Source organism: Stegostoma tigrinum, chromosome 20 (genome assembly GCF_030684315.1).
Source record: "Stegostoma tigrinum isolate sSteTig4 chromosome 20, sSteTig4.hap1, whole genome shotgun sequence".
In the NCBI taxonomy this organism is placed as follows: Eukaryota; Metazoa; Chordata; class Chondrichthyes; order Orectolobiformes; family Stegostomatidae; genus Stegostoma; species Stegostoma tigrinum.
The window spans coordinates 8,614,155-8,639,457 of record NC_081373.1 but is presented as its reverse complement, the minus strand read 5'-3'; the positions used below and the strand labels follow the sequence as shown (position 1 = coordinate 8,639,457).

The window sequence follows — 25,303 nt, the reverse complement described above, 5'->3', positions numbered from 1 at the left end:
ACTCTGCACATGTAAATAAGGGGCAACTTGGTGATGGGATACCATCCTCTGTGGAATTATTTCAGTGGCGCCGAGAGGAAAGTACACCCTGAAGAAATTTGTTTACAACAGTCATCTTTGAGTTGCAGTAAGCATTTCTGGCGTCATACCATCATTCGGGAAGCTCGATCATGCTGTTGCAGACTGGGCCCAGAATGTGAAAAGAATGAGTTATGTTTTTCCTGGGAAATTGACATTGGGGTAGGTGAGAAGCAAGGAGTAATTCTTCTGGACAGCTTGTGGACCTGCATGATTCTGCAAGGCCCGCCCAGTTCCATTTACCTCACAGGCAAAAGCAGAGGCTGAAATCTGGAGGCTGAAGAGTGAAGGAATCATCAAACCAGTACACAGTTTGTAGAATGGGCAGCACTGGTCGTACCGATCATGAAGCCTGAAGGATCGGTTTACCTTTGTGAAGATTTTAAACAAATGGCAAACCGTTTCATGCCTCTGGACAAGTATCCAATCCCTTTCATCGAGGATTCATACACAAAGCTGCCAGGAGGGCTGCCCTTCATGAAGTTGGTCATGAGCCATGTGTACTTACAATTGTGGTTAGATAAGGATTCCCAGAAATTTGCTACAAATAATACACATAAGGGCTCGTATCAATATATGAAACTGCCGTTTGGGGAACTGGGAATTTTTCAGCTGACAATGGAGAACATTTTACAAGGTCTAATCCAGATCACCATTTCTCTGGATGACATGCTAATAATATGGAAGACCAATAAGGAGCAGATCGAGAACCCGGACATAGTCCTTGGATGTTTCTCCCAGGTGGGTATTTGCCTTAAAAGGGATGATGTGTGTTCCAGGCACCCAAAGTGACCTACTTGGGCAGCAGCTTCAACAAGACTGGGTTACACCAGTTGGAAGTTAAAGTGAGGGCAATCGAAGGTGCCCCAGCTCCCATGTCTGCACAGGAGTTTAGGTCTTTCCTTGAGTGGGTTGGTGAATTATTACGGAAAGTTCGTACATAATCTGGCCTCCATCTAGTACCTTTGCTTCAATTCTTAATAAAGGGTCAGCCTTGGAAATGGTTGCAGAGCCAAGCCTTAGCTTTCAGGGAAGTGAAGAAACAGCTGCTGTGCTCACTAAGATCTCAAGTGAGATCTGGTATTGACAGGTGATGCCTCTCTGTAAAGCATTGGGTAGCACCAGCTCATGAGTGGTTCAGTGGAGAGGAACGCTCAATAGCATATGCATCCAGGATTTTAGCTAATGCAGCGCTTCAATACGCCCAGATAGAGAAGGAAGGTTTGGCGGTCATACTTGGAATCAGGAAGATCTCACAATATCTTTTTGGATGTAAATATGTAATAATAACTGATCACAAATCCGCACTAGGTTGACCTAAAGCGAACAAGGCAGTGCCACTCTTGGGTTCAGGCTACACTCAGTGGTGGGCTCTAATACTAACTGCGTATAATTACAAGTTGGAAGCCCAAGAGGCCAGGTAGGAAATGCCACTGGAACAGTCCGTAATGATTTTAAATTTTATGGACACACTTAGTGACAGCTGAGAACATCAGACTTTGGATGCAGAAAGATCCGATCCTGGAAAAATTGAAACAGCTACCAGTGATGGGGATGCCAAAGGGTCGGCACAACTGGAATTAAAATCTCCAAGAGACCAGATCATAGTAGAAGACGGCGTATTATTATGGGGAGCAAGAGTGAGTAAAGGTCACCACCAGATACAGGCTGAACTCCACCAGGATCATCCAAGGGTTTCCAAAATGAAGACGTTGGCAAGAAGTTATGTCTGGTGTTCAGGTCGGCGGCAGGCATGGCCACATTGATGGGGCAATGCCCAGAGTGCCAACAAGGACAAAAATAACTGCAAACCCCTCCCCCACCTTCATGGGAATGGACTCATTTACATGTTGACTCTGCAGGTTCTTTCATGGGTTCAATGTTCTTAATCATTGTGGATGCCCTCTCAAAGTGGCTGGACATACAAGGAGTTTGTTCAATAAAAAAATGGGAATGATGAGAGAGAAACTGTGCGTGTGTTTTGCAGGACACGTACTCCTTGAAGTGTTGGTCTCAGGTAATTGGCCATTGTTTACCAGCAGGGAATTTGAGTATTTCCTAAAGTTGAATGGTATTCGACATATAAGGACAGCTCTATACCATCCATTATCTGGCAAAAAGAGCAGTCCAGATTTTGAACTCAGGCTTAAAGAAGCTACAGCTTCACTAGCTACCAAACTGTCCTGGTAGCTATTTCATTCAGCTATTTTGATCAGCAGTCATGCAACTACAGGGATAGCTCCAGTAGAGTTAAAATGGGGGGAAGGCTCAGGACCAGGTTAAATCTGATCTTCCTGGACTGGGAGGCAGAGTAAAATGGTGTCAGGAATGCCAATGCTGGCACAAGATTTCTCAAAGCAAGAGAGACAGTTTATTTCAGGGGACAAAGTTTGCTGTAGGAACTACAGGAATGGGCCTGCATGGGTGGAAGGCATGTTCGATGCAAAGTCACGTTCAGTGATATATAAGGTTTGGGTAGGCGTGACGGTCCTGACCAAGCGTATGGACCATATTAAAACTTTAAACTCCAAATGGTGTGGGAGCAAAATGTACCTAGCTCCACGACAGCCTTTCCAACTGTTGCAGAACCCATGGGTTCTCTCTCTCCATCAAGTGTTAAAGGTACCTCAGAATCTGAGGTAGACATGACAGCTGTCACTGCTTCAATGCCTTTGCTGCCTGAAGAAGACAATTAATTTCTTGAGAGACACTCTGTGCACAAAAGGCGAGTTATTGTGCATGACACGTCCCCCATATCAGGCACACAGTTGGAGGAACCTGACGCAGTGCTAAAACACCCCAGGAGGAACTAGATAAAAAAAGAGCTGGCCTATCTCCTTGGACTCAGGGAGGGAGGGATGATGTGATTGTAAAGAGGTCAGCCAGGTGGACAAAAAGAATATGAGCTCCCTGTTTGGGGATGGTAACCTGGCCCAATCAGGGAGCCTTGGCTGACAGATAAAAAAAACAGCAGCGTCAGACATCCTCTTCACTCTGAGAGGTGGTTCTGAGGGAGCAAGGACTCTCTACGTGTAAGTAAAGGATGACTTCGTGATGGGATGCCAGCCTCTGTGATGTTATTTCACAGGCCCTTCAGTTTGTGTCAACCATTCTAACCCAATCCCACCCACCTGCCAATGGCCCCTATCCCCCTATTCCCTGCCTGTTTTTGTGTCTGCCTGAATGTCTCTTAAACTTTGTTATCATATCTGCTACTACCCTCCCACAGCAGCATGTTCCACACCCCTATTACCTTCTGCGTAAAATACCTTCCTCACACATCCCTTTAAACTTACTCTCTCTCACCTTAAACCTGTGCCCCATAGTATTTGACATTTCCAGCTTGTGTAAAAGACTTTGACAATCATCATATTTATGCCCCTCATAATTTTATATACTTCTATCAGGCCGCCCCACCCACAGCCTCTGATAGCTCTGGTTAAAACAGTCCAAGTTTGCTCGGTCACTCCTTGTAGCTAATACGCTCCAATCCAGGCAATGTCCTGGTAAACCTCTTCTGGACCCTCTCCACATCCTTCCAACAGAGTGACAACCAGAACTTTACACAATACTCCACATGTGATCTGAGCAACATTTTATACAGCAGTAACATGAATTCCCAATTTTCATACTCAATGTCCCAACAGATGATAAGCAAACCATATGCCTTCATTATCACTTTAATCATTTATGTTGCCACTTTCAGGGAGCTATGGCCTTGCACTCCAAGATCCCTCTGTATATCAATGCTCTTAAGGGTCCTGCCATTTACTGTATGCTTTCCCCATGCATTTGCCCTCTCAAAATGCATCACCTCACACTGGTCTGGATTAAACTCCATTGACTAATTTTCCAACAGGCATTCCATTTGGGAATCTGTATCTTGCTCTATTGTTTGATATCCTTTCTCACTATCCATAACTGCCACGATTTTCATGTCCTCTACAAGCCTACTAGTCAGGCCACACACACAGCACTGATCCTTGTGGAGCACCACTGTTGTAGGTTTCTAGTCAGAAAAACACTCCTCCACGACTACCCTCTACCTTCCATAACCAAACCAAGTTAGGACAAAAACTAAGTTGCTGGAAAAGCTCAGCAGGTCTGGCAATGCCTGTGAAGTGAAAAACAGAGTTAATGTTTCAGGTGTGGTGATGCTTCCTCAGAACTTAATTACTATCCAACTTGCCAAGTCACCATTGATTCCATGGAATTTGATCTACTGGACCAACGTACCATGAGGATCTTGTCGCATATTTCAGTAAAGTCTCCTCCTCATCCTATCCTCGTCAATCATCTTCACCACTTGCTCAAAAAACTCAATCAAATTTCTGAGGCAAGACTTCCCCCACAGAAAATGCCGACTGCCCTGAATAAGTCTATGCTTAGGAGTCAATGGTCAACACTGCAGTATGATGGCCAGCTCCTAGCTTGCTGTGTTGTGAGTGGTGCATAGGTGGGCTTTAAATATGGTGGCAGTGAGGTAGGTAACAGACAGTCAATGCAGTGGCAAACATTTCCTTCTCTGCAGCCACTCAATGCCCAGGAAAGGTAACCAGGAGCTCAGCCGCCGTGAAGAATTATTGTGTGAGAGAGTGCAGAAGCTGTTTACGAGGATGATTCCAGGAATGGGGCATTTCAGTGATAAGGACAGATTGAAGAAGTTGGAACTGTTCTCCTTGGAGACAAGAAGGCACAGAAAAGATCTGAGATAATGGGATCTGCAGATGCTGGAGAATCTGAGATAACAAAGTGTGGAGCTGGATGAACACAGCAGGGATAGCAGCGTCTCAGGAGCACAAAAGCTGACGTTTTGGGCCTAGACCCTTCATCAGAAAAGGGGGATGGGGAGAGGGTTCTGAAATAAATAGGGAGAGGGGGGAGGCAGACTGAAGATGGATAGAGGAGAAGATAGGTGGAGAGGAGAGTATGGGTGGGGAGGTAGGGAGGGGATATGTCAGTCTGGGGAGGACGGACAGGTCAAGGGGGCGGGATGAGATTAGTAGGTAGGAAATGGAGGTGCAACATGAGGTGGGAGGATGGGATAGGTGAGAGGAAGAACAGGTTAGGGAGGCGGGGACGAGCTGGTCTGGTTTTGGGATGCAGTAGGGGAAGGGGAGATTTTGAAGCTGGTGAAGTCCACATTGATGCCATTGGGTTGCAGGGCTCCCAAGCGGAATATGAGTTGCTGTTCCTGCAAGCTACAGGTGGCATCATTATCGCACTGCAGGAGGCCCAGGATGGACATATCGTCTAAGGAATGGGAGGGGGAGTTGAAATGGTTCGTGACTGGGAGGTGCAGTTGTTTACTGCGAACCGAGCATAGGTGTTCTGCAAAGCAGCCTCCAAGCCCCGGCTTGGTTTCCCCAATGTAGAGGAAGCCACACCGGGTACAGCGGATACAGTATACCACATTGGTGGATGTGCAGGTGAACATCTGCTTGATGTAGAAAGTCATCTTGGGGCCTGTGATGGGGTTGAGGGAGGAGGTGTGGCGGCAAGTGTAGCACTTCCTACTGTTGCGGGGAAAGTGCCGGGTGTGGTGGGGTTGGAGTGGAGTGTGGAGCGAACAAGGGCGTCGTGAAGAGAGTGGTCTCTCTGGAAGGCAGACAAGGGTGGGGTGGAAAAATATCTTTGGTGGTGGGGTCAGATTGTGGATGGCAGAAGTTTTGGAGAATGATGCATTGTATCTGGAAGTTGGTGGGGTGGTTATGTGAGGACCAGGGGGATTCTCTTTTGGCAGTTATTGAGAGGGCGGAGTGTGAAGGATGAAGTGCGGAAAATGCAGGAGACACGGTTGAGGACATTCTCGATCACTGCGGGGAGGAAACTGTAGTCCTTGAAGAATGAGGACATCTGGGATGTGCAGGAGCGGAATGCCTCATCCTGGGAGCAGATGCGGTGGAGGCGAAGGAATTGGGAATAGGGGATGGAATTTTTGTAGAAAGGTGGGTGGAGTGGGTGTATTCTAGGTAGCTGTGGGAGTCGGTTGGCTTGAATGGACATCGGTTGTAGGTGGTTACCTGAGATGGAGACAGAAAGGTCCAGGAAGGTGAGGGATGTGTTGGAGATGGTCCAGGTGAGCTTAAGGTTGGGGTTGAAGGTGTTAGCGAAATGGATGAACTGTTCAAGCTCCTCTTGGGAGCATAAGGCTGCGCCGATACAGTCATCAATGTGACGGAGGAAGAGGTGGGGTTTTGGGCCTGTGTAGGTGTGAAACTGATAGAGGTTTCCAAAATTATGACCGGGTTGGGACAGAGTGGATGGGGAAGCGCTGGTCCCACTCGTAAAAAGAACAAGAACAAGAGGAGGGTAGATTTAACATGATGTACTAACAAAGCAAGGATGATGTCAGAAATAAATTACTTGTTCACACAGCAAGTAATTAGGGCCTAGAATGCACTGCCTGGAAATGTGGTGGAGATAGGCTCAAGTAAAACATCAGTTAAAGAGAGGGTTGGATGGAAAGTGTGCGTACAGATAAGGGGAAAAGGCAGGAGATTGGCACTAGAGGATAGATCCAGTGCATGGGCTGAATGGCCTACTTCTGTGATTCTCTGATTCTGTAGAAGCTGGTCCACCTAATTTTGGGCCAAGCACCACAAACCTCATTCGACAAAACACTTCAACTGAAACTAGGACAATTCTTCTGTTACGCAACTGAGTGGGCTCTGAATTAAGTGGAAAATGTGTCGCAGATATTTCTCCAGATTCCTGTGCGGTTCATTTGGAAAAGGGTTTCTTATCTGTGGTAGTTGCTGCATCTTTATTGTGAGTCTGTCTCCCGCAGCGCACTGCCCCAGGCACGGACAAACTTTCTCTGCTTGTATTCCTACAGGTGGTTAAATACATTGGGAATGTCAGCCAAGCAAGGGATAGATGTTGTGATTCGTAATTCCTTCTTTGACCATGGATATAATCACCTTGTGGATCAGAACTTCAACCCCCTACCGGTAAGCTTTGAGACATCTTCTCTTCTTACAGTGTCACTTTTTAGAAACTTAAAGGATGTAGGAGTCAGAAAAGAAAAAGTTGCTATAGGCCCGTTCTTTCACATGTAAGATCGTAAGACATCAGAGCAGAAATAGGCAACTGGGCCCATCACACAAGACCATGTCCTTACAGGTAAGCACAACAGATTTCACTCGCTAAAGTACATTAGCAAACCCAATAGGCTTTTACAACAATACTCATACAGTCAACTTGAGGCTGACTTTTAACTGAGTTCAAGTTTCACCATCTGCTGCAGTAAGATTTGAACCCATGTTCCCAGAACACTGGGCCACTGGATGACTACTCCAGTGACAGTACCACTCTGTCACCCTATAATCCATTTAGTAGATGTAATACTATATAGCTTGGAGGAAATCCCAGCCCGGTATGAATTCTTTTGTCCCCAAAACTCTCCAAGAGTAATGGAAACTATGTGGAATTCTTTCAACTCCTGTCTTCTTCCATAATCATCAAATTCTGACAAAAAACCAACAGTGAAATATCAATAAAAGGTGCAATTGTTCTGAGTAATTGTAAATTTTTGGGATAAAAAGCCATATCCCCAAGTGAAATTCAGAATTATATCTTCGGCATTGTGCTGGTGTGGAGGAGAGGAGGAGGAATTGCAACCCCTCATGCAATTTGCACATAGAATGAACTTACCTACAAATCCTTCACAAGGCAGAAGAGTTCATAGACTGGGCAATCCAACTGTTTGCAACCACAGGCAGGGCAGCAGGACAAATACATATATGGCACCATGTAGGAAAGAAAGTGCAGCCTTTATATAGCACCTGGCATAATCTTGGGATGTCCCAAAGCGCTCTTGAGCTGATGAAATGTGGTAGTTGTTGTTGTAGTAAATAAGGCAGTCAATTTGTACACAAACTGTAATGAAATCGCTGAGATATTCTTTCGTGGCGTTGATTGAGGGATAAAAATTGACCAAGCATTGGGAAGAAATCCCATGCTCTTCAATATCGTGCTATTGGATGTTTAAGGGCCTCCCGAGGGAGCAAATGGACTCTTTATTTTTAAATTTACAGACCTGACTGAATCCTATAAACAAGATCCATATATTTACATATTGTTGCCGTGGTGATGTGAAACATTCTGGATTTTCTTTCCTCTGGAATTTAGCGAATGTGGAAAAGAATCCAATTTTGAACTTAAACCTTTTATTGTTACACTTGTCAAAGAGTCATGTGTGTGCTAATCAAATCTCCATAAGTAGTTTCGAGCTTATTTTATTCACATCTTCATCTTGTAACCCCTTGTGTCTTTAGAAGTCAGTCCCTATGGTACAACTCTTTCATGTGTATTGGCTTATAAAACTTCACCTGGAAATTTTATAGGCTGTCTTGGCAGAGTTAGCCATTCCACACAGAAAAACACGCTCCATTCATTCCCCAATATGCATCTCAGAACAAGAAGAGACTACTGAGCCCATCCAGCCTGGCTACTTCCTTATGCACGATTAGATTTATTCACTCCCTGTGTCCACGTGGGGATGTTCCTTCATTCAGACTGGGAGAGAGAAAACCAACAACTTTGATTTGTGCTTCCCTCATGTTAATTTTCTTTCTCGCACAGATCTTGCTCATTCTGTCCCCTTTTTAGTTAAACAGAGTCAATACGTAGCACGCACAGGGCTGGTCTATTTCCAAATAACTCTCTGCAGATGTAGAAATGATTTCTTCCATTTTGACTTCTTCAGTTTATGACCTGAGATGGACAGAGCGAGATAAAGAGAGAGACAAGGGAGTTGCTCTATCTAAAAATACCACCTACAAGAGTAGGGAACTTTGAAGCAAATGGTCTCATTCATTCCTGTTTTTAGTAAAAGAGAAATTTGATCCCTTGCCCTGTTTGGTATTCCTGTCCTTCTTCACAGAGTGCTGCTGTATCACATTATTGATTCTCTTCATTTCTTTAAAAGGTTCAGATTTCATCAATTAACATTCTCCCCTCATACAATAGATGTGCAATTGATCTATAATGTTGCAGTTTGCCCATTCCATATTCAAAAGCTTACTGAAACCTTTTGAACTAACTCAAATGTTGAGTCTGCAATTAACTTTTTAAAAATCTCCCAAAATTGCTCTTTTCATCACTTAGTGTACTGCATGTGTTTGAATATAAACTCCGGATTAAAATGCCCTGCTATAGTTCTGTACCTTTAATTTGAGAAGTTTTAGGAATCACATTGATTAATTTAGAATAGTTTTTCTTGCAAAGATCTGAGTGCACTTGCAATAGTAATCCAGTTGCTACTTCAAATGGGGGAAAGTCTTTGTTTGAATAACCAATAGCCAGTTTGCTGATCAACAAGGATACAAAATAAAAGAACATTTTTATGTTTCACATTGCTTTATAAAAACTATATCCTATCCTAATCCCTTTCCCAAGACAACATCCACTCTGTCAAAATGAAAAACATAAGAAGCACCTTATCAGATGTATAAATAGGTGATAACCTATAATGGGATACGGACCACATAGAGGCAAGGGGTTTGTCATTTAGAAAGATGTTGTGTGCCAGCACGGGCTTAATGGGCTGAAGGGCCTGTTCCTGTGCTGCACTGTTGGTCGTGGTGCTGCCGTGTTACAGGGCTATGATGAAATGCCAAAGGGAGTGGGCATAACCGGGTTTGTCTTTCAAAAAGCCAGCATAAGATGGGCTGAAGTGCCTCCCTCTGTTCTTTAAGATTCATAAAACAAAGTAATTTTGATTGTAAGGAGAATGTGTGTGTCTGACTATGCATATGCCTGTATGTGTGTGTGTCTGCATAGGCATTTGTGTGTGGGTTTGTAGTGTGAGTATGTGTGTGTGTGCATTTGCTCATGTTCATGTGTATGTGAAGCATACATATATGCATGTGTGTGTGTCTGTGTGTGTGCACATGTGACAGTACCTGTGCATATGTGTGCATGCAAGTGTGTATCTCTCTCTGTGTCTGTGTATGTTTGTGTTTCTGTGTGTGTGTCAGTGTGCGAAAGAGAGTGTTTGTTTCTGTGTGCTTGTGTGTGTATGTGGGTGTGTGTGGGTGTCTGTGTGTCTGTGTGTGTGTGAGAGTGTCTGTCTGTGTGCTTGTGTGTCCGTGTGTGTGTCTGTGCGCATGTATGTTTTGATGCATGTGTCTCTGTGTATGTGTGTGTGAGACTATGTGTGTGTATGTGTATGTATGTGTCTCTGTGCCTGTGTGCGTGTGTGTCTGTGTTTGTGTGCATTTGCATGTGTGTCTCTGTGTGTACATGTATGAAAGTGTGTATGTGTGTCTCTGTGTGTACATGTATGAAAGTGTGTATGTGTGTCTCTGTGTTTCAGAGTGTGTGTGTGTGTGTGTGTGTGTGTGTGTGTGTGTGCGCCTGTCAGTCTGTGTAAAAGAGTGTGTGTATGCATCTGTGTATAAGAATGTGTGTCTGTGTCGTGTGTGTGTGTCTGTGTCGTGTGTGTGTGTGTCTGTGTCGTGTGTGTGGGTGTGTGTGTGTGTGTGTGTGTGTGTGTGTGGGTGTCTGTCTGTCTGTCTGTGTAAAAGTGTGTGTGTGTGCATCTGTGTATAAGAGTGTGTGTGTGGGTGTGTGTGTCTGTGTCGTGTGTGTGTGTGTGTGTGTGTGTGTGTGTGTGTGTGTGTGTCTGTGTCGTGTGCGTGTGTGTGTGATTGTGTGTGTATTTGGTCTGGCGTGCAATGTTTGCAATAGTGACTTCATAGAGCTCAGGGATATCTTACTATTTTTCCCGTGGGAGCTATCAGAAAGATGAAAGAGGTGTTATTTTATGATTTGGAATGTAAAACGGTATCACAGAGCTGCAATCTGAAACATTATCTTCATGTCACTCCAGCTGGCAGAGTTTGTTGCCAGAACAGCACATGTGGGCTTGGCTTTGTCTGTGTGTACTGTTCCTGAAAGGCATGGAAACCGAGAGGCAGCCACCAGTCAGAGATTTAGTCCCTTATTAGTCCCTGCATGCTTTGTTATAACTATCAACTGAGATTAATATACAAGATAACTTCTGAAGTTGCGAGACTGAAAACCAATATTGCTAAGCCACATATATAAAACTAAAATGCAGTTGGGAGTCTTCCTGTGATTAATTTTAAATAGTGCTATAACCTGTTAACACTGCAGACCCTGCATCAAATCTCTTCTATAGGTTGTTATGACTTAGAACACGGGTTCTCTCACATCTGGATTGAGTGTTGGAATTCAACTCAACTGGAAGTAAAGAAAAACTCTCTTTGCTGACTCTGAAGGGCCTAGAGGAGGAGCATTTACTTACAGCCCCACGGTGTCATTAGGATTGACACTGGAAGATGGAGAATAAATAGCGACAGAAATCAAACACTCTCATCAGTGAATACTAAGCAGATGCTCTGCTAAACTTTTAAGAACCCAATTCCCACCAGTAAATATGAAACTTTTATACAAATCTAAGCACTGTACAAGTGAGGATTTACTCAAGAATTGATAATATCCCTCAGCAAATTTCAGACAATATGATTCCCACTTTTAATGGCACCACTAAACAGCACCATAAGGGGTGGCACGGTGGCTCAGTGGTTAGCACTGCAGCCTCACAGCGCCAGGAACCTGGGTTCGATTTCAGCCTCGGGCAACTGTCTGCGTAGCTTGCACATTCTCCCCGTGTCTGTGTGGGTTTCCTCCGGGTGCTCCAGTTTCCTCCCACAGTCCAAAGATGTGCAGGCTAGGTGAATTGGCCATGCTAAATTGCCTGTGGTGTTCAGGGATGTGTGGGTTATAGGGGGATGGGTCTGGGGTGGGATGGCCCAAAGGGCAGTGTGGACTCATTGGGCCGAAGGGCCTGTTTCCACACTGTAGGGAATGTAATCACAAAGGAGAAAGGGGACAGCATCTGAAAGGAACTGTGACTAAAGGACAAGACAAGTGTACTGCCTTGGACACATGGCCACATGTGTAAGGGGTGTGATTCCACAGGTAAGATCAATTCAGTAGGGTGCTCAGGTAAACATCTTTGAGTGTATATCTGACTGAAGATCAATGATTGTGCCTGCACTCTTCAAAACTGACATAAAAACGGTGTGTGGTATTTAACTTAGAAGATAAAAATACAGACAATACCCAGTAAAAGAGCATAATTTTATCCCTCTGCCTCAACCATAAAAAGTCAGACATGCAAACTCACAAGGATACTTAGTCGTCGTTATGTAATTGGTGGGTTTCCCCCAACAAAAAAAAGTTCTTTCTGTATTAATTAATGTCTCCTTTAGTCTGGTAAATGTCCCTTCACAAACAAAGAGTTGGGTAACTGATTAGGAGAAAGCGAAAAGCTATGGGTACACACAGCTATAACAAACAAAGGCTCAGTGACTCACTGCAGAGCTTAGCTTCAGTGGAGCACAAATGCCCAGTCGCTGTGAGGCTCCCAGTGATGGTAATGGAATGGATCCTGAGGCTAAAGGAGGCTGATTGGCCAGCTCCCATTTTACATCCTCTTTTAATTCCCAAAGGGAACTTTCCCAAAAGTGGTTGCATAAGCAAAGCACACACGCCGCGTACGCACACACACACACACACAAACACGCACACACACACACACACAAACACACACACACAAACACACACACACACACACACACACACACACACAAGCACACAAGCACACACACTCACGCACACACACACACACACACACACAAGCACACACACTCACGCACACACAAACGCATACACACACACACACATACACTCTCACGCACACACACACATTCACACAAACACACACACAGACATACACGTATACACACACGCATACATGAACACACTCACATTCACATACACACACACGCGCACACACACATATACACACATGCACAAATACATACGTACAAACACACACATGCACATGCAGGCAGACATTCACACACATGCACACGCACAACGCTCATATACACACACACACACTAAACACATGCACACATATGCAAATAAACACGCGTGTGCGCACACACAGACACACATACATACACACACACTTACAGGTATTAGATTCAAATTATTGAATTTTCCGTCAATTTCCCTATGATATCTGGAAGAATCCTTAAGGAATTCCTAGAAATTTGACTTGTCATTTGCCTCTAAAACATTGTGGGAAATTTAAAGGAGGGCTGAAGTGATTCTTTCTGGAAGAAACAGGCTTGATCGTAGATGAGGTAAATGAGTGCCCACTCTACCTCACTCCTGACATACTACAAGCTTAAACTGTTCATTATATCGAACAAGATTATTGATATATGGGTTTACAAAGCCAATTTAAAGTATTTTAAAGACTTAATTATACAGCATAACATATACTCTGGAGGGAGTGTTGCTTTCCTACTGCATCCTGAGGAAGCTATAATGGGATTAGAGAAGCCACAGTAAATCTGCAATTAATCCAATTTCTCCTAAGCGCTCCTTTTGAAAGCGGAGGTTTGCCTGTGTCAGATTTGGTCTAGTGGTGAGTCTCGTGTCATGGTGGCGTCTGTGTTATGAGAAGTTGTGTTGAAACCACACAGGAAATCCAAATAAGTAACCGATGTGAGGTCTACCCGCCTGGACACACACCCATTCAAATGAATCTGCTTCCCCTCCTCCCCTTAGCCCACTCACATATTCTTTTTATTATGACTTAATGCAAAATAAAAATTGATGCAAGCTCTGGTTTCAAATTAGCAAAACTTAGGTGACCGTCCAAGATCCGTAGGGTAGGACCCCATCAGGGTTGAAACGAATTGGGGTCGAAGATTTGTCCAAATTAATGAGTGCTTGTTGAAAAAAACTCAGGAATCACATTGGGAAAGGAAGTCTGAGGGCGAGCTGGGGCTCCGCAAGATTGAGATCCTGATAAAGGATGATTTGAAATACTAATTCCCAATGTATCATAAAAGACTGAGGCACATTTAGACCTACTTATGTATTACTGGGGAGTATTGACTGACAAAGATTTCCATAATAGATTGCTTCAGTCCAGGATAATACAGTGCAACAGCAAAGTCACAGTTTAATAATATATCACAAGTTCCTAACACTGGAGTTTTAATTCCAACTGGGTTGAGATACTGGGAATCAAGTCAGTCTGAGGAACCCCACTCACATTGTAATGACAGTACCCCCTTCCGTCCTATCAATATCACCAAAGTCAGTTACAATGATATATGGACATAATCTCTGTTCCCGTTTTATTCCTGCTCATTGCAAATTTCAACCGTTATTCTGTGTTTGTTGTTTAGAATACGGCTGTTCATTATTCTGACATTCACATTTGAGCAATTTCATCTGCTGCTTCCTGTGTATGTTAATCTAATTTAATCCTTTTAAATGTCACTTACAGTCATTTAGTGGCTGGCATGGTAGCTAGCACTTCTGCCTCACAGGCCAGGGACCCAGGTTTGATTCCAGCCTCGGGCGACTGTCTGCGTGGAGGTCAGAGATCACACAACACCAGGTTATAGTCCAACAGGTTTATTTGAAATCACAAGCTTTTGAAACAGTTCCACCGTAAACAACTCAACTCCTGATCATCTGCACATTGCACATTCTCACAGCCCCAGAAACACAACAACATCAACTTCTCTGCTGTGAAATTATGAAGCCATTCTCATTAAATATCTGGTTTTAAAAGAACTTTTCTTGCCTCATTGAAGTTCACAGAGTCGCAAAAGTAAGGAGACACATCCTTAAATCTGCTATGCCTACTTTATTCCTGAATCATGTTTGTAATCTTTTTACTTAATTTTAAAACTCAGTTTCAGTGATTGGATGAAAATGCTGATCGCATCCCTGAGTGATGGAATTCTTCTCCCATGTATACTGTACACAGCCTTCTGCAGTAACAGTATGATCTGGTTCATCTCAGTGCTTTTAGTGCTGTGGTGAATATCGGAGAATGTGAGTGGTGATAAGGGTAAAAGAGTTCCTGCAGCTTCTATGTCTCTGTCTGGAAACACCTTATCAGGATGGGTATTGGCAATCTATCTTTCCTGGAATACAATCACATTTTGGTCAAGATGGAGAACAACAATCGCATTTTGAGTAGGATACTGAATGACAATCCTTTCATCCTGGTTAGGATGATAATTTGATTTGAGTTGATTTGTTTTATTGATGTCAAATGCACGTACAGTGAAAAGTTTTGTTTTGCATGCATACGGACAGATCATCAACATACAAGGACATACACATCATAAGGTGATTGAACAGTGACGGATATAAAGTTACGGCTGCTCAAAAAGCAAGATTAACATTAGGTTTTAAAATTTGAGAAGCCCATTCAGAAGTCTAATAACAGCAGGGAAGAAGCTGTTCTCGAACCTGTTGGTACATGTGTCTAATCTTTTGTATCTTCTGCGTAATGGAAGAGGTTGGAAGAGATTATAGCTGGGGTGGGAGGAGTCTTTGATGATGTTGGCTGCCTTTCTGCGGCAATGAGGAGTGTAGATGGAGTCAATGGATGGAAGGTTGGCTTGTGTGATGGACTGGGCTGTGTTCACAACTTTCTGTAGTTTCTTACAGTCCAGGGCAGAGAAATTGCTGAACCAAGCACATAGAACGCCTTCTATGATGCATCTATAAAAGTTGGGGAGTGTCCTTATGGAATACTGAATTTCCTTAGCCTCCTGAGGAGGGAGGCATTGTTGTGCTTTCTTGATAGTCGCATCTACGTGGGTGGTCCAGGATAGATGGTTGGTGATCTTTGCTCTTAGGAGGCTAATGTTCTATCCACCTTGGGTGGGATAGAGAATGATGATTTAACAATCCTGTGACTGAGGGAAGTTCTTACTGAAAGAGAGACCTAAGAAATTCCAGTAATGAGATGTTATCTCTCTCCTAACCCAAAGTAAGTGCTTGGCTGGAAGGGGAAAAGCAGTTAAAGTAGAGAATGAAACATCGTGCACACTTCAGACTGGAAGGCCAGAAACACTTGTATATTCATTTCCAACATTACTGGTTTTTCTTTCTGGCTGATGAGTGGACAAAGTGAGAGACCATAATGAGTGTAAAAATGAAGAGAGAGGGAGGGGGAGAGACAGAGAGGAAAATGTTGATGAAAAAGTAAAGCACTAAAGAAGCAAAGCCCATCAAAATTATACCGAAAAGTTAACTTTGAGAGAAAAGCGTTTCGTAGATCAATCAGTCACCGGTGAGATTGGAATAACCCATTCACTGTGGAAATGGCCTATTTACTCAGAGAATTGTAGAGAGACATGTCAAGAGTTAAGTTGTTTCAAGGTCAGAAAAAAAAACTTTGCTCTACTGTTTGAGAACTAGAATTAAACAGAAGAGAAAGTAGCCAGCAAAATTAATGTATCACAAATAAAGCTGTTCACGGGAAGTAAAAATTTCAGTTCTAATTTTGCTGGGCATGTTAGCAAAATAATTAGTTGGTAAATTATTTTCAATGTAATCTAAAACACTTCCAGATGGGAAAGGTCAGATCTGATAGTGTAATTAAGTGTAATGGGTTTAAATTGGAGATCTGAACTCAGACCATGACAAAAACGGTTTAGCTCTTACCCCTGTAAAGAAACTAGAGTTAGTTTGGGTTTACCATTCAGGAGGGATTTTATTATATTGACCCCCCCCCCCTCCCCCCCGATGTGGAGCTGCCCCTAGTGAAGCACACACATGGAACTGGGAATATTTGTTTTAACTCAGTCCTTCTCAGTAAGTGATTCCCCACTGTGATTCCCATTTGGGAGCTTGAAAATTGTTGGGAGCTCTCAGTCTGAACTGTGACAGTGAAGCGGGAACACAGCTATACAAACTCTGTCAGAGCTCCATAGGCACCATTGTTGCTCATTTCCACAGAATTTCATGTGGGACGGTCTCCACCTCAATTTTGAGAAGCCGTGTTCTTAGGCCACAGCTTGGTGCATTGGGTTTTCTGGATTAGCGCTGCTGCGGGAGCTTAGATATCTCCTCATGGTAATGGCTTTGAGGAGGTGGAGTGCAAGAATGGGGCCAGTGGAGCTGTGCCAGGATGGTGCCCTAACACTCTCCCACTAATGGGAAGCTCTTCCAGGGATAGGAATGTACTGGGGATGGAAGAGCTGCCCACTCTATTAAAGCAGCTGGCCCAATGTAGTAGCCATGGTCCCACCTCAACATTATTTTAGAGGCAGCCTCTGTGTAACAGAGGTGGGGCTGATTCCATCAAAACAAGTACCACCTGCCCCCCAACCCACCAGGCCAAAGCAGAACAAGAATCATCCAGCCTTCCCTCACTGTGAGGAAGCAAGAATCATGTACATGAGAATTCAGAAAGGTCAAGACTGATGGTGCAAACAGTTTTTACCCAATACTGAATTCAAACAATTATAACCATCTCACCATGGACAAGTAACACCATTGTCTTGATGTACTGGATTCCGCAAAATGTTTCCTTGGCCTCTCCTGGCTAACTGTTGTGTTCCATCGTGTTATGAGCACAAGACATAGAAGCAGATATAGGCCATTTGGCTCATTGAATCTACTCTACCATTCAATGAGATCATGGCTGATCTGATAATCCCCAACTCCACTTTCCTGCCTTTTCCCCATCACCCTCGACTCCCTTACTCATTAAAAATTGATCTCAGCTTAAATGACCCAGCCTCGACTGTCATCTGTGGTAAAGAATTCCACAGATTCACTACACTCTGAGAGAAGAAATTCCTCCTCATCTTTATCTTAGGCCCAATCTACTCAACCTGTCCTCATTAGATAAACCCTCCATGCCTGAGGTCAGCGTAGTGAAGTTTCTCTGGACTGCCTGCTATGTCTCCAATATCTTCTTGAAATAAGGGATCCAAAACTGTTCACAGCATTCCATCTGTCTTCTAACTAGTTGCTTGAACAGTTTTAGGCAGACCTGCCTATTTTTATACGCCATTCCCTTTCAAACAAGACCAAAATTCCATTTGCTGCCCCTATTATCTGTTGAACTTGGACACTAGCTTTTCATGATTCACAAGCATGGACTTCCAAATCCCTCTATTCTATAGCTTTCAACAGTCTTTCTCCATTTAAATAATATTCAGCTCCTCTTCTGCCTGCCAAAGTACATAGCTACATACTTTCCAACATTATAATCCATTTGCCGAGTTTTGCTCATTTGCTTAAACGGGCACTGATTGTTTCCTCAAACTGCCGTTGCCTGCCCTACCTCAGCTTGATGTGAATTCTGAGTTATTGCTAGCATGTTTCAGAGTGAATACGTAGATTAATAAGTTGACTCAGCCTCAAACAAACTCCTCTAATGCCTTGTTATCAGTAGGCAAGGGTGATTAAAATTGAAATCAGGGCCCTTGTTGCAGAATTATGATCAAATTACACATTAACAAATGGTTATTTGTATTCTTTGCTAAACTGTATACAACAAGCACCACAATGTGTAACTGCCTCTATTGCCCAATATCTTCAAATGCTTCAAGACTTTTTGAAATAAGGGGATTTTAAAAGTCTGACTTAAGTACTGCCACATGCAGAATTGCATGGGAATCTGCATCTCAGTGTAAACCTTGAGAGAACACACTCAATTAGGCCTTTCTCTCATTACTGTTCTTTTTCTCTGTGGTAATTTGAAATTCAAAGAAAATTTAAAATAAAGATCTGACAAGGAAACCTAGATAGTGGTTAAGGATTTGGAGTGTTTGTGAGTGAATGGGTCACAATAGTAAATAATTCATTATAGTTGTGCTCATGTTTTTTTTGGAGATCACCTTCTATATTTAGTCACCCATAGTCTTACAAGACCATAGGGGTGCTCTCTCATTAGAGAGAGCAAGAGACAACTGAGGGTGGTTTAACCTGAGCGTCACCATGCCCCAGGCGAGGGGAGGGGTTGAGAAGGACAGTCCTTCACGGTGACCTCAGATGGTGCGGGAATTGAACTCTGAATTGCAAACCAGCCATCCAACCAAATGAGCTAACCACCCCCTTGAACACTACACAACACTGTGTTCAGTTATGGGTTAGCATGTTGGTTCATTCAACATCATTGTGATCCAAATTAAATAGGAGACAGACCATGAGTAACCCTTTCTGGCATTGTTTCTTTTACCTGAGTGGAAAGTTTGCGCTTATTTCGTAAGTTTGACTGCAGTGAGTCATCACCAGTCCCCGTCTTGTGCTGTAGGGCGATCTGAATAAAGATAATTTTGTGTTGTAAAGTTGAAGGGAATACTTTGTATGAAGCCTCAAATGGTTTTATGGATTTGAGGTTGGTCTGAACCTGCAGCTCGAAAACATATCCATTAACCGTTACTCTCAGTTTCCTATCACTCAGCCAATTTTGCATCATCCTGTTTGACTAACACCAGCCAGAGTTGTTTTGTCTGAGCCACTTGGATCTCCCGCCAACTTCCTCCACTCTCCACCCGGGACTGTGTGATGTCCTCAGACTGGGTGGAGCCTAATGCAATCTCCAGCACTCACCCTTTCCTAGCTCATGCCTCCATCCCTTTCAAGTGTAGGGAGTTACACAGCCTGCTTGGAACCAAACCACTTCCTGGTCCAACTTGGAGAGCCTCTTACAGTTAACAAGGTATAATTAATGCATAGGCCTAGTGGTACTATCATTGGACTATTATAACCCAGAGGCCCGGAATCCATTCTGGGGACCAGAGTTCGAATCACACCATGGCAGATGGTGGAATTTGAATTCAATAAAAAATTAATTCTGAAATTAAGAACCTAAAGATGACCACGCATCCATTGGCAATTGTCAGGAAAACCCATCTGGTTCATTAATGTCCTTCAGGGAAGGAAACTGCCATCTTTACCAGGTCTGGCCTACGTGAGTCCAGACCCACAGCAATAGGGTTGATTCTGGGCAGTTAGAGATGGATAATAGTCATCCATCGATTAGCCTAGTGATCCAGTGAATAAATAAAGGATGTTAGCAACTGGTGACAGATTATAAGGAGATGAGCAGTAACTCTGAGGAGAAACCCAATGTTATGTTTCAGTCCTCCAAGATGCTAAGCTGTTCTGCCACAAATCCACGCGACACTACAAGAGTAGGTGGCCTTTATGGACCATTACCCCCACCCCCTCAGAGTAATCCCGTCCAGACCCATATGCAACACGTTCCTGATTCTCATCACTCTGATGTTGTCAGAAGCTGAGGCTGTTATTGCTGCAAATTCCTTTGTAAATTTGGGATGGTATGGAGGTTCAGCGATTAGCCATGCTGCCTCACAGCACCAGAGATCTGTGTGGTGTTTGCACATTCTCTCCATGTCTGAGTGGGTTTCCTCCAGGTGCTCCAGTTTCATCCCACAGTCAAAAGATGTGCTGATTAGAGTGGATTGATTGAGCTAAATTGCCCATAGAGTCCAGGGGTGTGTAGGATAGGTGGATTAACCATGGTAAAATGCAGGGTTATAGGGATAGGGAGAGGGATGGAGGGGTAGGATGCTGCTCGGAGGGTTGGTATGGACTCAATGGGCCGAAAGGCCTGCTTTAACACTGTAGGGATTCTATGAATTTCTCAGCCTCTCAATCTCCTAAGTAGGCTCCTGAAAACCTACTTCTGAGAAGAAGCCCTTACTCAACTGACAACATTTTGGTGATACACATTGAAATGTGTCAGTGGAGATGACTGATTTTTTGTTCTTGCCTGAATATTTGGTCTATTTGTTTGTAAGAGAATTCACCATAGTATCATGTCCGTTGTTGGGAAATGTGTCAGTTATGGAGGTAGTGCAGTGGTATAGTTACTAGAAGTGATAGATGCAGGTACAATTACAGCATTTAAAAGATATTTGCATAGATACATGAATAGGGAACATATGGAGGGATAAAGGCCGGGAGCAGGAAAGTGGGGGTAATTTAGTTTGGGATTACGTACAGCTTTGATTGGTTGGTTGGACCGAAGGGTCTAGTTTCCATGCTGTAAGACTCTATGACTCTACTAGCAATTTATAAACCTTAGGTAAATATTCTGAGAGCCTGGTGAAGCGTCATTGAACTCAAAACATTATGCTTTCTCTCCATAGATGCTGTCAGACCTGCTGAGATTCTCCAGCAGTTTCTGTTTTTATTTCAAATAAACTGGGGTCATAATTTCAAGTCCCACCGTAGCAAGTGGTGAAAATTGAAGCCAATAGAAAGCTAGCCCAATGGAGACCATGCTATCGATTTTAGTAAAAACCCATCTGGTTCACTAATATCCTTCAAGGAAGCAAACTTAGCATCCTTGACTGATCTGGCATACAGTGAATCCAGACCCGCAGCTGACTCTGGGTAATAAATATTGGTCCATCCAACAAATCCCACATCTCATAAATTGATGAATACTTTCTTTGTATCCCACATGTTCCCAAATAATGGAAGTAACATGGTTTAAGGAATGTGTCACAATTAAGAAATTAATTATGAAAATGCTGAACAGATACTGGCCCTTGTTGGAACTGATTTGAGCAATATGTCTGCGTCCAGTGTAAAATTTAGTTTTAATGTTGAATCATGTGGGAAGACAATGTTATAACTTATCCAGCCACAGTGACCTTAATAAGTTACATAAAGTTGTGTCACAATTTGACCTAGCGAGTTTTGAGAAGATCCAGCTCAGCGAGCAAACTCACATCCACAATTTGACCTAGTCATACTATATCAATCATTAGTCAACTGGTTGAATAAACCACTTGCGGAAGATTCTTGGCTCTGGTTAATTTTTTGGATACAATTCCAAAACAGAAAGTGGAATTGAAAAGGGAGAAGCATCCTCAACTTTCAAAAGGTTTAAGGATATGGCATACCGAATGGAAACAAAGCTGGAATAGTGAGAGAAAGAAAAAGGGAGATTGGGATGGATGGCTTTCAATGATTGAAAATAGTCCGAGAATCAGTATGGCCCTGAAGGTTCCATCCAGTTCCTACATTCTGTTCAGCACGATCTGCATCTCAGGGGATCACTTTCCAATTTGCAACTCTTCAACGGGAGTGCACTTCTGTCTAGGATAAAGGACCACCACTGATCATTGAGCCTTATTACACCTTGCATCACACAGGATTCTGACTTGTACTCCAATCCTAGTCCTCCTGAACTGAATAATTAAATGAAGCTGCCTTTGCTAACACAATCTATTCCTTTGCCATCATATGAGCCCTGATCTAATTTATCTTTCCCTCTTGTGACAGTCCAATGTCTTTGAGCCTACCCTCATACCTAAGTATTTGCAATATTTTATACTGGAGATGAATCTTGTGGTCTTCCCTTCCTGAAGTCTCAGTGTTACTTTCCACGTGAGGGAAAAAGCTGGTGCTGATGCAAAAAAATACAAGTTCCAATTTCCAAGTTCACATCCTGCACTTTTAAGAAGGTATTTTCCATCTTTCTGTCTGTAAATCTTGCCAGTACACGTGCACACTCAACAGCAGCGAGGCATGCAGCACAGAAACTGGCCCTTCGACCCAACACATCCATGCCAACCAAGTTTTCCAAACGTAACTAGTCCCATTTGCCTGTCTCTCTCGAAACCTTTCCCCTTCATGTACTCGTCCAAATGTCTTTTAAATGTTGTAATTGTACCGACATCCACCACTTTCCCTGGCAGCTCTTTCCATGTATAAGCACCTGTCTCTGTGAAAAAGTAACCCTTCAGGCCCCTTTTAAGTATGTCCCCTCTCACCTTAAAAGTATGCCCGCTAGTTTTGAACTCCCTCACTCTAGGGTATTCACTACATCTATGCTGCCTGTGATTTTATAAACCTCTATAAGGTTACCCCTCATCCTTCTACACTCCAGTGGAAAAAGCCCCAGCCTTTCCACCCTCGCCTTATAACTCAAACATTCCACTCGGGCAACATCCTGGTAAATCTTTTCTGCACACTGTCCAATTTAATAATATCCTTCCTATAGCATGGTGACCAGAACTGTATGCAGCATTCTCACCACCATCCCGTACAACCTCAATATGACATCCCAACTCCTATCCTCAAGGGTCTGAGCAATAAAGACAAGTGTCCTAAACACCTTCTTAACCACCTGCCATGCACCTTTCAGAGAGTTGTGCACCCTAAATCTCTCTGTTCAACAACACCACCCAGAGTACTACCTTTAACTGTATAAGTCCTGCCCTTGATCGTTTTACCAAAATGTAGTACCTTGCATTTATCCAAATTACACTCCATTGCTGCCTCTCCCGTGGTTCCACACATACTCAACACAAAGCAGTCCACTTCATTCCCACCCCATCCACCACCACCTTCAACAGTCACTCCCTTCAACATAAATACCCAATGGTGGCACCATGTCCCATCTAAAACACGCACTACAGCAACGCACTAGAGTTCCTTTGACAGCACCTTCCAAGCCCATCAACTAATCTGGAAAGATTTTGTGCGTTTAAAGTTTTAGAGAAGTGTTTAAGTCATAATCTTCTGACCAGAGGCCAGAGAACAAACAGAGAAGGCTCCACTCAGCTTTGTGAGGTTAAAGGGAACAACGGTGTCCAAATTGTTGCTAATAACAGGTCTTGTTCTTAATTTCCCCAATAAAAGTTTAGAACATGAAAATAGGATGCTGAGTGAGTTTTGATTGCAGCTCAGTGTCATGGGATTTAAGGGGCGAGGGGAGATCCCTTGGGTACGTTGGATTTATTAAGTGACCATTCAGCGGTGAGCACCTTTGGTCAATGGACTGAATACTATCCCCTCATTCAAGTGACTTTTGTCACAGACATTCCACATTCAAGCAATAAAAAGTTTTTGGTGTTGCTAGAAAGCCTGAGATAGAATAATGATTTAATGATTGCTCCCAATCCTTGTGCAAAGATATTTTAAATTTCTGTATAAACTTATCTGTCTCCCTGTCTATAATATCTGGTCACATAGAGGATTTAAATCTTATTTGGACCCATTTTTACTTAAAATTGCCACTTAAAAAGAAACCATTTTGAAAGCTCATCAAAAGTAGGAAAAAAGTTCCAGAAAATAGATTGGAGCAGTTCTTGTTGGAAGAGAGAAGGCTGAGAGGAGATTTGATAGAGGTACTCAAAATTGTAAGGGATCTGGACAGTACAGATAAGTTGCAACTATTCCCATTCATCAAAGGTTCAAGAACAGAGGACACAGAGTTGGCAAAAGAAACAGAGAAGAGATGCAGTGAGTCTGGAACGCACAACCTGATAGTGAGGCAAAGGAAAGTTCACTTAATGTATTCAGGAGGTATTTAGCTTTTTCTTTGAAAAGGAGCAGTGACAGAGCTGCAGGGAAAAAAGTTTGACAGTAGCATGAAGTGAAATACTCATGGGCATGTTGGAGCAGACACATTGGGCTGAATAGCCTACTTCTGCCTTGTAATTCTGAGAAACATTGATCAATATTCCGTGTTAAGTTTGAGACTACTAATTAAAGTAGTTCTAATGATACAGGAAATTCATTGATAATTGATGGCATGATGCTGAAGAGGTAGTAATATCAGATTAGTATGGTTATTAAGGAGTAGATTTGTAGCTCAGTAAATTTGTGGGTGTTGAGGTTAGTTGGCTCGCTGAGCTGGTTTGTTGTTTCGCAGATGTTTCATTTCTGTGCTTGGTAACGTCCTCAGTGCAGCCTCTGATGAGGCGTCAGTGTGTTTTCTCGCCTGGCTTTTATACTCTGGGATCTGTTGCGATGGATTGCCTCACTTCTGGGTTTCCTCCATAGAGGAATGTACATGGGGTTGAGTTCAATGTGTTTATTAATAGCCTGCTTCGTGGAGTGCCATGCTTCCAGGAATTCTCGTGCTTGTCTCTGTCCCAGGATCTTGGTGTTGTCCCAGTCGAAGTCTGAAGAAGGGTCTCGACCTGAAATGTCAGCTTTCCTGCTCCTCTGATGCTGCTTGGCCTGCTGTGTTCATCCAGCTCCACACCATGTTGCCTCATAAATGAGATTGGCTGTAGGGAAGAAATCAGACAGGAGTTTCTGCCTAGGTGCTCTCTATTGGTAACTGTGTTGTGTTGAGATTACTCTCTGCTCACACCAACAGAATCTGGATTCGACATGAACTGGTGGGCCTGTTCCTGTGCTGTATTGAATTTTGAAAACTCACAGGTCCTAAAGCTATGTAAACTGACTGATTATATCTCACAAAGTGCAGAAACTCACAATTTGAGCTCCAAAATCATCGAGACCACCTTGAATTATTTTTTTCAAAATGTACCTTCTTTATAGTTCTGTTTGTTGCTGCTGTTCCCTCTCCTCTGGTTTTCCTTGTCCCCAGTTTATTCTCAGGGAACACCAC

The 25,303-nt window shown here is 43.2% G+C and overlaps 1 protein-coding gene across 1 annotated transcript in view; it reads left to right on the top strand.

Annotated features, from left to right (window-relative positions):
• hpse2 (heparanase 2) overlaps positions 1-25,303 on the top strand; it is a 264,875-nt gene that overhangs the window by 179,666 nt on the left and 59,906 nt on the right. The window contains exon 9 of the mRNA XM_048551158.2: positions 6,917-7,031. Within this exon, the coding sequence (XP_048407115.1) occupies positions 6,917-7,031 (115 nt within the window). The remainder of the gene's footprint in view (positions 1-6,916; positions 7,032-25,303) is intronic.